We start from the raw sequence: 15,075 nt of genomic DNA on the forward strand, positions 1-15,075 counted from the left end.
TAATTTCTTATTCCCTTTATTAAAACAGCCATTTTTGTTAACAATACATCTTTAAAATAACAAAACATCTTTAAAATAACAACCCTGTGACTACAAGAGTAAATTAACTAGACAAACACTGGTACAATAAAATAAATTAAAGAAGATTATTACCTCATCTGCAGCTGTGAAGCAACTGTTTATTGCACTTAGGGGTTTAAAATATTTTTAAAAAGCTTCATGGTTTGTACCACAATGCAACATCTGGAGACAGTGAGGTACACAACAGGGTAGGGTTTTTGTTTGCATTTTGTAACAAAAAAGGTTCTTCAACAAGAAACTCCATAGTAATTACTCCTTGTGTACACACACACACATATATATGCACAGAGACAGACAAGGAGAGTTAGATTTTATAAAAGCAAATGTGAAATTAGCTTGACAATCTACAAACTCTAAAATAATAAAGACTCTAATGTCCTGATACAGGTAAAGATATACAGTATTTAGTGAACACATCAGAAATTATATTTAACAATATTGCAGCAAAATGTGAGTGTTTTTACAATTGAGAATTACAGCTGTTGTGAAAGGTTGACTATGTGCCACAGCCACCTGGAGCTTCCTCTCAGAGTTATGTTCTGTCTCAATTCTCACTGTAGTGAGATGGCAGGACTAATCAGTGCAAGTCCACACTGCACGGCATACTGCTTTATCATAGTGTAAGGAATGAATGCACAGGTCATGGTTAAGGCAAAATAATTTAATCCTGTAACATATGAAATCTGCACATATGCAATTCAAAAAAAGTCATGCATTTGGAAACTCTGGGATGAAAACTATAATTCAAAATCTTTCACAATTGTCTTTAGCACTACTGAACTGTAACTCACAATGATATCTGAGGGCAATGAATGAATCTGCCTTTTAAATGATCTTCTCTGACAGAACAAGGCAGCCCAGGGGATAAATTTCTATGGCTCCAGCTGTTAATCAACTAAACAGTTCACTTTTGAGACTAGAGTGCAAGTCAGGAATAGATCCGGCACCATTAAATCATTTGACATTGTCAGCATCAACTATTTGCTGTATCTGCCAAGGCAGCTCCTATCAATTGCAAAGGACCTTTGTCCTCAATATCCCTGCCAGCTTAGATTTAATCTACTGCAAACTGTAGTGGCTTCACATGTTCTGTTTCTGAAATACACAATGTATTTTATTATTCTGCCTGTGACATAACATGCATGTGCAATCTAAAGATTGTGTCTGTGATATCTGCATGTATACATAAACTCTTAACTGTGTCAATTTAGTGGAGGTAGAACTCAAGTTAATACACATACACTTAAAAATTAAGTTTGATCAGCTCCAAATCAGTATTATGACAGCTATAGCAGATGTTAATGCCTATGGATGCAATACACAGTAACTTTTCTCTGATCTCAAAACAAGTAATTTTAATGCAGCTGACAAATATATGGCATATTTTCAGAGCAGAACCCTCTGCTGGTATATGCAATGTATTACATTCTAACACTGTTCATGAGAATGTAATAGACCCATCTCACTCACCTTCTTTAAAGGATATGGAGACCAATGGGCTCTGAAGAGGTAGTCATTTTACGTAAAGTACACTGGTTTTTAAGAATCCAACAAAACTAACCTTTTCAGTCCTATTTTTTTCCCTATTTTCACTGGAAACTGACATCAGAAAGTAAACTGTAAAATGCACCTCTAGGTTTTAAACAGCATCACAGATGTTGTCAGAAAACCTAGATATGAATCTCAGAGCTTTCACAGGTTTTGAATTTAATTATACTGGAATTCCAATCAACAACCATTCACTTTGCATCTTGCAACCCAACTGTATCTAACCATTGTCACTGCCCTGATTTTTTCCGCAAATCTCACTGTGAAATCTGTGCTTTGTGCTACATCTCAATACACAGACTGCAGAAAAAACAAGAGCTGACAGATCTGTGATATCTGAATTTTTAAGAATCTAACCCGTACCTCCTGCAGTGGGTCTCCTGACTCCACTCACCGATTGAAAACGTACAGCAGTGGAACTTGTCAAAGAGTGGTTTGTATATCAATGGATTACCAAGACTGTGCAAAAACAGAAAGAGTGATATAAAAGAACTATTCGTATTACTGAAATAAAGTCTTCAGGTGGGGAAAGCAGGTTTAAGACATCCAGTTTTCTAAATGGCAAAAGATCATCTTTGCTCTTATAAATGCAATTTCATGATTCATTTAAAGGCAAAACTGAGAGCATCACAATAAACAGTCGCTTCCTCCTATGTACAGTATGTATGAATGATAACCTTCCGCATCACAATGAAACACACAGTGAGTGTGGGTGGACTTGAAAAACCTTCTTTTTTCCAAGTCATTTTCCTGTAAATAAAAAAAGTACAAACAACTTGCCAGATCCCTTATGTCAAAGTGAAGAAGTTTACAGTGTTAGTGTTTTTTAAAAATCTTATTCCGTTATTCACCAAAGAAGCAATTAAGAAGTTATGAAGCATCGGTAACAACTATTTCCACACATTTACACATAATATAAATGAAAGTGTAAACATTGTATTTTCCAGGTAAGCTTCTGATGTCAAACACCCCTAAATTAAAAACAAAACTGTTAACATTTTTAGCAATGCAAACCTAGAAAAACATTATATAGATATTATATATCATAGATAGATAAAATTCTGTTTAGTAAAAGGGATTTTCTCGGTCTACTTCTTGCATCTTCAATGTGCAATCCAGGGTAAAAGTTTGAAATTAAAAATCTGCAGTCCTTTTTTAAAATGTGCACTCTGCCATCCACTAAACAGAGACAAAGACATCCAAATACAGACGGTCATACGATTCCCTGAAGAACAGTATGAGGAGGAGGCTGAAAACACAGGACCCCGTCAGACACCAGTTCAGCCAAGACAAGTCTGAAAAACAAAGCAGCAAAGACGATATTTTGTAAAGAGCCTGTCTGTTCAAATGAGATAGCAGCTACAGCCTTTAAGGACATTTATCAGCCTTGCCATTTTAACAAATTCACTACATTTTAATCTCAAATACCATTAAAATACATTTATCACTCAATGCACATATGTTTTAAGAAAAACACAATACAGTATATAGATTTTGGATATTTTAATTTTTTGGATTATCTCATCATTCGTGACTGACCATGACTACTTACGTGAGCACTACACTCACGTATCTCATTAATGAGAGATCAGCGGGCACAGGTAATGGGGTGATTTAATCTGCTGAATGTCAAGCTTTGTGACTATTAGGACAGAAAGCCAATGAATTAGGGTATTGTGGAGAGCACCCTGATGGACGTCAGCCAATGCAGCACAGACATGCAGAACAATACAGTAATTGTTGTGTTCAACACAACCATCAATTGATGGGTAGGTCCACATTACATGGGCTGGGCAGGAGTGTCTAGCAACTACAGAATCACGTCTGGTGATTGATGACAACCTCTCCACACAGTGCTTCACTGATCACATCCCGGGACATCACTAATAACCTTCACACAAGCGCTTACTGACCTGACAAGGTCCTGTTCCAGCAGGACAACACATGTCCTTTGCTCACATAACCCTGTGCTTTCTTGCGAGATGAGAATGTGGCTGTTATGTTGTGGATGTCATACGCTCTGAGTTTTGAACATTTGTGGGATGAGCCGGGATGACAAACTTATGAACAGGCACATGCTTATCCTGACTCTATGAGAGGAAAGAGACAGAATCCCACAAGACAGCATCTGCAACCTGGCGCAAAGCAAGCATTGCAGATTGAATTGTGTGAACTGCTTACAGTGGTAACTCATACACTTCTAGCCTGTGACTTGTGCCTCACATTCAAGGTAAACCTTTCAAAAGAAACAAACATAAGACAAGATGCTCTGATTACCTGCATGCTGTAAATCAACAAGTTAATTGTCTAAGGGAGAGGATGGAAGAGAATGAGTCCTTTACTTTCTAAACTATAATGGGAATAAAAAGAAATAATGACTTCTTTAATATGTCTTCATCTTGACTTGAGTCATGGACCAATAATCAAAGTCAATAAATTTCTAAGAAATATAATCAATTCATTAAGGAAGCATTGTGCTCTTTTTTACTCGGTAAAAGCCGCCTTTAATTGCTTTTTAGCTCTCTGTTTATTGTTGATCTGGCATGCGCTCATGTACATGAGGATGCATGCCAAATCTTTTCAAAATCCACTGGGAAGCACAATTAAAGAGAGCTGTATGGCTGGATCAATTTACTTAATAGGGGACTGGAATTCACAGTGGATTTATACTCTTCTCTGCCCACAGGCTCCTTACTGTATGTCTACTGGGATTTCACAGTAAACCTTTATCATAAACCTAACTCAGCCCGAGCTTTGTGCAAAAAGTGCAACTGCACTGTGCCCTTGGTTGCTGCAATCTCTCAAGCATTTCATTTTTTGCCCCCAGCGTGTTTGGAAAACACAGGGCCAGGTCCTGTTTGTTCCTGCACTCTGGAGAACACCTTAACTGGGCGTAGGTTGGGGAGAATGATGAAAAGGGTTGCAGGTTCGAGCCCGAGTCATGTCACTAGCTGACTGTCACTGGGATTCCCCAAGCGCTGATGCTGGGTAGGGTGGGATCAGTCCGAAGGGCCTGTCTTGGCCTCACCCAGCACAGAGCCCCCTGTGGTCTCCCAGGTGCCTGCAGGGTCGCAGTGCTGCTGGCGAGAGATGCGCCTTCTCTCCGATCTTCAGTCGCAAACCTCTAGTATGTGGCTGCTGCATGCTCTGTGATTTGTCAAAAGTCTAGTGGCTTGAAGCTCCTCTACATTTCCTGATTTCCCCCCACCATGCAGCTGCAGGCCTTGGCGCTGTGAGCCAGGAGACATGGAAACACACTTTTGTATTCCCACAAAATAGGCAAGACTGGGTAGCTATACAACAAAAATAATTAGGAAGTACGAAAAAAGCACAAATACTGTGCAAGGAGCAAACACCTGTGGTGATGAGATGTGTGAATAATGAATATATTGAGCTGCACTACAGAGGCTAATAAGGTCTATGCAAACCTTTATGTTCCCCATCCCAGTACAAAATATCCTTATAATCTCAGCAGACATTACTCTCACCCCCTGGACTGCTGGAAGAATATACTGTAGCTGCTGTTCACAAACACACAGAGAACAGCAAACTTCAGAAAAGCATATCAAGAATGAGCTTTTCCCTCCACAGATACTCAGGCTTTCATTACATCCCTGCTGCATTTTCTTCATGGCACACAGCCAGGTGTTTGCTGCAATCATATACCATAAATTTCTAATGAAACATTGTTATACCTTCAATGAAAGACTTGGGGAAAAAAAGTCTATAATTTCCAGGGTAACATTCGATCCAAGCTGTCAAAGCCTGTCTGCTTAATCTACTTTAGACAGCATCTTTTCCACACATAATGTACATCGAGCTTAATCAGCCTCTGTGATCACCTGACAGACTCTGCCTTTAAGCATATGCGTAGGGTGCACAGGAACGGAAGCACGGCTACTAATGAGAAGAGGATAGCTCTTTTTTGCAAGGAATGCTGAATAAAAGAAATTCTGTTAGAAGATGTAGGTCTGATGAACTATAGTTTTTTTTTTGCACAGTATATAGCACTGCTATATACATATCAAAACATACATACAGTATATACCAATGGCAGTTTTAAAAATAGAACGTGTGACAATTACATTGTCTTTTTTTAAAAGAAGTAAAAATCAAATCTTAAAGATTTAGATTGCTTTAGTAGTGCCACCTGGCAGGTCACCTCTTTCAATTTTGTTTCAGATATTGCGTATCAGCGAAAGAAAGGTCAAAGGCTAATGGAAACACAGCCTTCAGTCCAGAGTTCCCCAACCCTGGTCCTGTAGAGCTACGAGGTTTTTTTCAGCTTCACTGCAGAACATCTCTTAATTGCTTCGAAGAACAAAATATCGGCTTAAGTAGTAAAGATAAATATAATCTTTAGCCATTGATTCAAGACCTATAAAAACTGTCGAAATGGAGCCGTCCGAGATCTGAGCCAGGGAAATCTGCTTCACACAGCGTGTTGAAGCAGAGCTGCGGACTCAACACATTAGCATATTTCAGAATCATTAAAAACTGCAAGCCAGAATTGAAAAAACAAGCAAGGGACACTGGATTTCACTGTAAAAGAAGGGAACTCAGAAGTTTATTGATGTTATCAATGATGTCAATAGGTAGCCATAAGAACTTTAAGTCTGCAGATGATAATTAAACATTCAAATCATAAAAAAGCCACATATCCAACAGAATGGATTCTAATACAGGCTAATTATTCTGATGCATGGACTGTCAAGCAAAAATTCCTAATTAGTTCCAAAGAAATTTTATTTTAGATTTCACAATTCAATAGTACAATAACTCAATAGCCTTTTTTGCACCAAGGGAACCAGGAATGCATGCAACATGCAACAGGGTTAGACGTGCAGAACGTGGTTTTAGTGGATCGATTTGCAATGTTCTGCATACAATGAAATGTGATAAATCGAGGATTTATAATTCTACGATAATAGTTTTACACAATTGGCAAGAGAAGTGAATTCTTCCAAAGGGTCCTCAAATTCACATTTATAAATCACAGTCAGGGAGGACTTACATTATGATAGCTCAAAATCCAAACCATTAATCAATGTTCAATAATCCATTCAGCATTTTAAAGCGTGAAAGCGGGTTAATGGAGTTCTGTTTATCTTGGTGCTTTGTCTTTGCCGTATGTGTGCTCAAATCGCATCAATTTAAATGGAGATACTGACGTGACTGGGCATGGCGTTGCTACAGAATACTAAAAACCGTCTCGTGCGCCCCATGCCTGGGCGATCAGATTAAAAGTTTGCCCGCCATGCTGTCTGGGGAAATCCATAATTCATGGGGGCAAAAGTTGAAAAACAGCTCCAGTAGGAACTTGGGGTCGAAAGAACAACAAAAAAGAGCCTCACAAATGAGACTCCAAGGGTTTAAACCTTTTTAAGCATGCACTGTCCTGGCCAGGGTTCAATCCACAGCCATAGAGGAATCTCTCCGGTTTTATACTTCTCTAAATAGTCAAACGGCACGTTACAAAAGGTAACGGAGTAAAATTTGTTCATAAAAAGAGGCAAAAAAGTTTGGGCAAAAACAATTAAAGAATCATTTACATAAATGAAATCCTAAATGCATTCAACAAATTGCTCGGTGCCTGTCCTTAAGAAAAACACAAATAATTATATCGGACAGATTATTTTGTACTTGTCACTTGCTGATTTACACAGTTGTCATCTGAAATTGTTCCAATGGTTTCCGTTATCTGCTATCAAACTGTGAATACGTTTTAAGAATCAATTGCAACTGTCTTTGGAGGCATTACCATTTAAATTTTCAATTTATTCAAAAAGCAGCCCAGAGTTATGAAAGGGCTGTCGTGAGAGTGACAATATAAAACCTACATTTTATTATGCCTGGAAGCTCATGGACAAAGCAGGCAGCCTGAATAAACACTATAAGTGTGGCTCCCAATGTGATGCATTTGGACACATAAATGCATTAAATCTGATACCTTTTATTACACCCTGGACAGCACTGTTAAGAGCTAATAATAGCAACTGCTCTCAAAGGTGATAAAATTATTTTAAGGTGAGAGGTGAGGTGTCTAAAGAAAATAGTTCATTGCTGCAATTAATGTTAATTGTCCTCAGCTCCATGTCCAGGTGAAAGCTGTGCTTAATGTCAGTCTTTCCATTTTCCTTTTCTAAAGGGATATTAAAAAGTACAGAAATTGAACATTTTCTTTAGTTAAAAAAATCTGGCAAAAGCCCAAATCTAAACTGCTTTCTAAAAACACTCTGTACTGCTTAGAAAATCACATCAGTAGAAAACAGCAAAGGGGTCATTACACCGTGCGTATGTTCAGTGTCTGGGCAAACTCTGTGTAAATTACTATTTTAGCGTCTCGTATTCACAGACCTCAACAGACATTAGGGACCCATGAATCAGACCACTTTCAGAACATCAGCTGTTGTTAACTCAAATCCTGTCCCATGTAGACCAACACCACACTCTGCTAAATATGAAAGTCAAAGTGCTGTAAGAATCCAACTTATGCATTTGTAACTGGGGTACCTAAAGCAAAAAAGACGACACTATTTTCAGACAGTAGTATGATTTCATACAGAGCATTCAGAATTCTACTGAAGCCACAAACGCAGCTCTGCCCTGGGAAATGCGACCGAAAGGAGGTACTGCACTGATTTTGGTTTCACAGTACATTGTAGGATTCTCCCGAAATCCACTCGCACATGAGAATGGGTTTTCGGGGGCCCCCCCAACTGACTCGAATGGTCCATGGTCCCAGGTTCGAGTCATGTCACTAGCTGATTGTGAGCAAGACTCCCCAATTGGCAGCAAGAACTGGCTGAGCACCGCTGAGGGAAGGATGAGGACAGTCACCCTAGACTCTCTCAGCTCTCCGCAAACACAGCGACCACTTCTGTGGCTCAGGATCTGCGCCTGTGGCTGGAAGGTTGCCGGTTCAAATCCCGCGGCCGGCAGAGGAATCCTACTCTGTTGGGCCCCCGAGCAAGGCCCTTCACCCCAGCTGCTTCAGGGGGGCCGTATTAATGGATGACCCTGTGCTCTGACCCCCAAGCTTCTCTCTCCCTGTCTGTGTGTCTCATGGAGACACATTTCTAATGCAAGAAATTGTATATGGCCAATAAAGTGATCTCTCTTTTTCTGAGCCTTGCGGAGCCGTCTGTGAGGGTCTTGCCTTTATGCCAGTCAGCATTCAGCATCCTGCATGCAACTGTTGCCTATAAGGTGTTAAAATGAAAGCGGCTGGAAGGTGTACATGCCAGAGGAGTCCGTCCAGAACTCCCTATTCCCCTGTGTGCAGGCATGGGGTATGTTGCGCCAATCTGAGAAAAAAACACAATTGGCAATTCTGAATTTTGATTCTTAATAAAATGTGTGTGTGTGCTCCAGAGTCGGGTCAAAAGCTATCAAATAATCTGACATCCAGGGGACTGTTTTAGCCTTTAAACTGTAACCCACCCAAACCAAACCAGGAAAACCCCACAAAAACAGATTTTAATAAAACAAAACAATGATACCAGTTTCATGAATGATGGTGTACAGATATGTTAGCATGGTTTAATCAGTTCATCTCTAAATAATGCAGTGCCGAGTGCAATGGCAGAGGCCTGCAAAGGATGCTTGGGGGAAAAGAATTTGTTACTGTTTGGCCATTTCTTCAATCAAACAGATTGGAGTCCCCTTTATAATGCAGATTGCTTCATTCACCTCTATGTTAAAGGAATGTGTTAAAGCAACATGTGCCAACTGTAACAGCTGTATCATGACCTTGCAAAAGGTGACACTGGACTATTGTGGCATTGGCACTTTCTGACACACATCTCTTTCAGGACAATTGGAAGGAGATGAATACCCCAACTAACTTCAGTTGCAATGGCCCTGTGTCTTAGCGGCTCTGTGTATACAGGACTGACCTCTGGCCCCAGAGGACAGGAACCTTCATTTCTGAGAGTTCAAAGGTCACAGGATCAGGGCAGCCCGCAACAATAATCTGTTCAATGACTCTACCTCCTAGGAAGTTTTCCCACATGGCCTGATAGTTGCTGGAGGAAACCTGGGGAATTAAAGTGTGATTATTCAGAGACCGTGTCAGGCCAGCAATGAAGCTCAGAAGGTTTGGTGGGAGGATTACCCAGAATGAAATATAAGACCTTTCACAGCTGGGAAGTACTCTTAACACCAAGGTCACTGGTGACATGCCCATCTATTCATTCAGATTGTGGGGTTTCAACCATGGCTTGATAAGACGTGCTGAAAGGTGAATAATTCTATAGCGGATGTGCTTGTCCGCCACTACTTCGGGGACAGGTTACTCTCAGGGGTGAAGGGAGACCATTTCTGTCTGTTGTTCCAAAGCCCCAAGTTGATCAGTCCCTTATGCAAGTTCACCTGATAGGGAGGTACAGTCCTTCTGTCTTAATTAGGCAAAGTATGTTTAGAGGGAAACAACAAAGGGAGAGACAGAGAAACAGCTACAGAGAGACAGTCACAGTGACTTGCAGTGCACAATAAAGCACTTTCAAGCTTGTAACAAAATCAGATTTCAAATCCAAGACTAAGCTCTACTAAGCTCACTCATCCCATTTTAATCTTCTTTAGGGCACAGTGTAAAACTGAAAACATGCCAGAGCCCTTTCTGGGGAGTTTTCCAGTACAGCCAATTCAATACATTCTACTCACCATTTAGGTTAGCTGATAAACGCTTACATGTATTTCATAAACTGGGAATAATATGCAAACATAACAAAGAAATCCTAATAATCTAACACTGTGATTGAATAGTCAGGAGAATTTGAGCATACAAACATTGATAACACTCGGTAATCCTTTCCCAAACTGGTTATTAGTTTAAAAAATAAAGGTTTGGTGAGGAGCTGTGTAGCTAGATATTACTTTTAATGAGGGAGAATCGGAAGAGTTTCTGAAAACTACTTGAGAACTGTACACAAGGCTTAGAGAAGAAAAGCTCACTTTTAATTTGGGATGAATGTAAACATATTTTAAGTAACCATTTTGCTTTCTGGTTAAATTCCAGGTTTAAGCACTGTGGCTGGAAGACTTGATATTTTTTCTAAATGTTCCATGCATAACAAAAGTATTAGAGATTATGGGAACATAGCGCTGCCTCACTGAAGGACAAAACAGTTTCAATCAACATTCTGTAATCCAGTAACAAACGAGCATAATATCAGGTCAGCCAAAAATTAAATTGATGCAGTACGTTCAAATTTTGACAAAATTAGTATTTCAATTTTTTTCCAACTATGGTATTTGAGTTCTGTTACATAAAGCTGATAATTGAATGGGTTTAAGATCACTTTATCGCCCATATACAATTTCTTGCATTAGGAATTCGTCTTTTTTCACATACCCCAGCTTGCTCTCCATGAGACACACAGACAGGGAGAGAGAAGCTGGGGGTCAGAGCGCAGGGTCAGCCATTGTACAGCGCCGCTGGAGCAGCATGGGTTAAGGGCCTTGCTCAGGGGACCAACGGAGTAGGATTCCTCTGCCGGCCGTGGGATTTGAACCGGCAACCTTCCAGCCACAGGCGCAGATCCTGAGCCACAGAGCCACCGCCCCACCCTTTGTGTTTCCATATCACCTTAAGTAATTAATCTCATTTTTTGTAACCACGAAAAATGTTCCTCTGAAAAAGTGCTAAACAATTGTTCATCTTAAACACACAGCTGGAGAATATTAATGACAAGGAAGAGCAAAACCGAACAGCTAGAAGGAGCCTGTGTTTTATCGAGTCCATCGTGGGATACTTAGAGATGGTGTAAATGCAATCATTATTAGGGGTTCGCATTAATGGGCCAAAGGTCTGCATGCCTATGCATTCTTTAAAAACCCACTCTTGTGAAGCGTCTTGAGACCTAATCACATACCGGTGCAGTGTCTGTAGAACCACAGCAGAATTTAGATGAACACGGTGTTTAATCCAGTAAGCCCTACTGAAGCCTCTAGACACACAAGATGTTCTGCTGGGCCACAAGTTGTCTGATATCTTTCTTGACCTTTTGTCACTTCCAGCTACTACATCAAAACACACCATTGGAAGGTGTCCAAATACAAACACAACTCTGGGCAACACCTAACGAACGTGTAGGTTCTGTAGCTGCTCAAGAGGATGAATGCGTATTAAGAATATACTGCTGATGACAAAACTCCATTCCATGAAAGAGTGAACTACATTAAGATGAAGGATGCCAAGGCTTCTGTCTGCAACTACAGACAGCACATTAACATGTAGATATTTAGTCTTAAAGCTTCAATAGGATTTCTACAAGCAAGAAAAGCAAATGACCAATTCCCCTACCTCCACTCATGTGGTTCTACTGTATACGTGAAACAAATGTGCACTGGGGTTCATTTTAATTCCTATGCAGGTAAGGAATCCACTTCAATCGAGGAGAAAAACAGTGCTAATTATTATGTTGCTACTTACCTTTGGAGTACACCGTCAAGATGAACATCAATATTCCCATGAAGAGGTTGGTTAAGAAAGTGACTAAGCCACAGGTGATGCCCTCGGGGACAGGGTACACCGTCTCCATGAGGAGCTCGAAGAATATTGGCACGCTGCTGTTAATGAATATTCCCACAAGAATACAGGAGGTATACAAAGTAGCTGTGGAAAGAAAAAAAAAAGTGATCACTGGTATTGTAAGGACAATAATCAGGACTTGAGTTCAATAATAAAACTCAACAAAGACCTTTTTGGAAATTCTGTAAAAATAAAAAATAAAAAATAGACCATCGCCCTTACAGCTTTCTCCATGGAGCCTATGTGGAGAGTGTATTCCTCCAGCTGAAGCCAAGGGGATATAACCAACAAACCTAGTTTTCTTTCTTACAGACCTCATAATATAAAAGACTGAAAAAGTTGGGCCATAAAATGTGATCATCATTGTGAAATGAAATAAATAACCTTTAATGTAAGTATTCATAAAGGGCACACTCTCCAAGAGATAAGAAGTGAAATTATCCATAAATCCTTTAACAGGGAGCTGGCTATTCCTGGTCAGGGTCATGGCCATTCAAAGCCCAGAAAGATGCCCAGGGCACAAGGCAGAGGCTTGAGACACACACAGGGGGGACGATTCAGAGCCAAGATGTCTTTGAGAGGATGGTGGAAACCCACACTAATGAAGCCGACAGACAAAATCCACATAGAAGATGCTCCAGGCCTGAATCGCACCCAGGACCCAAGAGCTATGAGGCAGCAGACCTCCTATTAATAATAATAATGTAATAATGTTTCTTTATTAGCCCTATACAATTTCTTGCATTAGGAATTCGTCTTTTCGCATACCCCAGCTTTTCTCCATGGAGACACAGACACACAGACAGGGAGAGAAGCTTGGGGTCAGAGCGCAGGGTCAGCCATTGTACAGCGCCCCTGGAGCAGTTGGGGTTAAGGGCCTTGCTCAGGGGCCCAACGGAGTAGGATTCCTCTGCCGGCCGCGGGATTTGAACCGGCAACCTTCCAGTCACAGGCGCAGATCCTGAGCCACAGAGCCACCGCTCCGCCCTATTACTATTATATACAGTGGTAAGTATTCTTTGGGTATGTTCTTTTAATAAATTAAATGAGGGTATGCAAACATACCACCATTTGTGAATTGGACACTGTGTGGGTCTTTAACTGTACGACACATTTATTTGAACTTTTATGAGCTTAGTGTCGACTGACTGTGATTTGAAAGGGACATCTGAATCCAAAAAATGTACTGCTTACTCTTCAAGATGCGGTTAAATGAACTCAGACTATTAGCTGACACATCTTTTAATCAAATGGCTTCAGAGAGAGGATCCTGGAGTAAGGAGTTCTGAAAAATGGATAGCTCTGCACATCAAGATACTTGTGACAAGGCTGAAATACCACAGAAGCAAAAATATGCACCTTTCAAAGACCACAGCATTAGTCTCTCTATAGAGTTTAAGTCAGAAGAATGAATTAAACATTGCTTAAAGCCACTTCTGAACATTATTTACATGATTCAGAAGGCACCCCGAATATTAAAAAGTGAAACTTAAATCAATCTTTGGTTCAAAATCTAACTGTTAAAATCAATCAGCGCTTGGTGAGTAAATCACAGAGTAAAACTGTCAGTCTGTTATCAGTTATCACAGTGGGTCATTTTATTTCTCGCAGAAAGCCAGTTGTTCTTGATTAAAAAGAAATTGCTGCACACTGAAACTGGTTCTTAACAAAATGTAAAATTCACTCTCTAAGACAACAGAAAATCTCCTCTGAAGGACAAGAAGACTACCGAATAAAAGCAAGATGACATATGTAAAACAAGATCTTACTCGTTCTGCTATTTTGTCACAAAGTGTACAGAAGTTATCACGTTGAAAATACACATTTTATATCTTAGGCAGAATTTGCAAAGACTGTATACACAGATGTTAAGAATTTCCTGGGATACATTTTCCTTTGTTTTCAGCAAAGAAATTAGAGGCTGATAACGTATTTGCAACCATTAAAAATTAAAACTAGCATAACGTTAAGTTTACATTATTGATAAATCAAAGAAAAAGCAGGGCAGTCTATTGCTCCCCTGGACAGAGCGGCCTGCACTATCTTGGAGTTGCTTTTTCATTAATTTTACATTAATTAATTTTTCATTAGTTTCCCCACAAACATAATTTCATTCAGAAGACGAACTTTGCTGCAGACAAACTCAGACCACTATCAGGTCTCGTCAGCACAGGCAACGGCTGGCAGAAACGCATACACTGGGATCAAGACATTACTTCCAAGTGCAGGCGATCAGCTGAACCTCAACTCCCAAGACAACTTCAACATGGAGTGCAAGCAGCCAGTATCTTCAAAACCGGTTCTCAAGAACCCCACAGACACGCTGCAGTGCACAGACCTCTCATCACGTTTGTGGGTCCCAAAGCACAAAGAGTGGAGGCAGTGGCCTGCCAGGCGGTGGAGAAATGCGATTTCTTCAGAGCTCTTGGCTCCAAAAGTGGGGAGTTCTGGTGGTTGTGGGTCGCATTTCTTTGGCATGGTTTTGGGTGCACCGATTCTCTTAGAAGGCAACGTCAAAGCTAAAGCTTAATCTTCTTAATGATCCCCAGTAATCATCTTCATCCCATGTTCCAGCCTGCAGAGGTGTCTCCCAGGATGACAGTGCCCCCACCCACACAGCACATGTGGTCACCCAGGGATTTGATGAGTCTGATGTTTTTCACATGTCAGAGGGCCTTCTCAGCCCTAAGACCTGAACCCAACTGCATAAGCATGATACTGGATATTGGGCATTCAATGGATATTCTAGAACAACACCCGAAACAGCATTTCCCCTCTCTGTCAAGCAGGTATGAGTCGATTGACTTTCTTGTGGCAGAATGGTGCAGAACTCAAGGTGCTGGAAGACTCTAATGCCACAACCCAGACAGGTTGTACTGGCCTCATGTGGTGACCAAACACCCTGTTAAGTG

At 40.5% G+C, this 15,075-nt stretch overlaps 1 protein-coding gene across 1 annotated transcript in view; it reads right to left on the reverse strand.

Annotated features, from left to right (window-relative positions):
* slc49a4 (solute carrier family 49 member 4) overlaps positions 1 to 15,075 on the reverse strand; it is a 44,155-nt gene continuing 29,080 nt past the window's right edge. Inside the window, exons 8-9 of the mRNA XM_088606122.1 lie at positions 12,065 to 12,247; positions 1 to 2,924 (exon numbers count right to left, since the gene is read on the reverse strand). Of these exons, the coding sequence (XP_088462248.1) occupies positions 2,809 to 2,924; positions 12,065 to 12,247 (299 nt within the window). The 3' untranslated portion in view covers positions 1 to 2,808. The remainder of the gene's footprint in view (positions 2,925 to 12,064; positions 12,248 to 15,075) is intronic.

The sequence above is a fragment of the Lepisosteus platostomus genome, chromosome 14 (genome assembly GCF_059453375.1).
Source record: "Lepisosteus platostomus isolate fLepPlt1 chromosome 14, fLepPlt1.hap1, whole genome shotgun sequence".
NCBI classification, from domain to species: domain Eukaryota; kingdom Metazoa; phylum Chordata; class Actinopteri; order Semionotiformes; family Lepisosteidae; genus Lepisosteus; species Lepisosteus platostomus.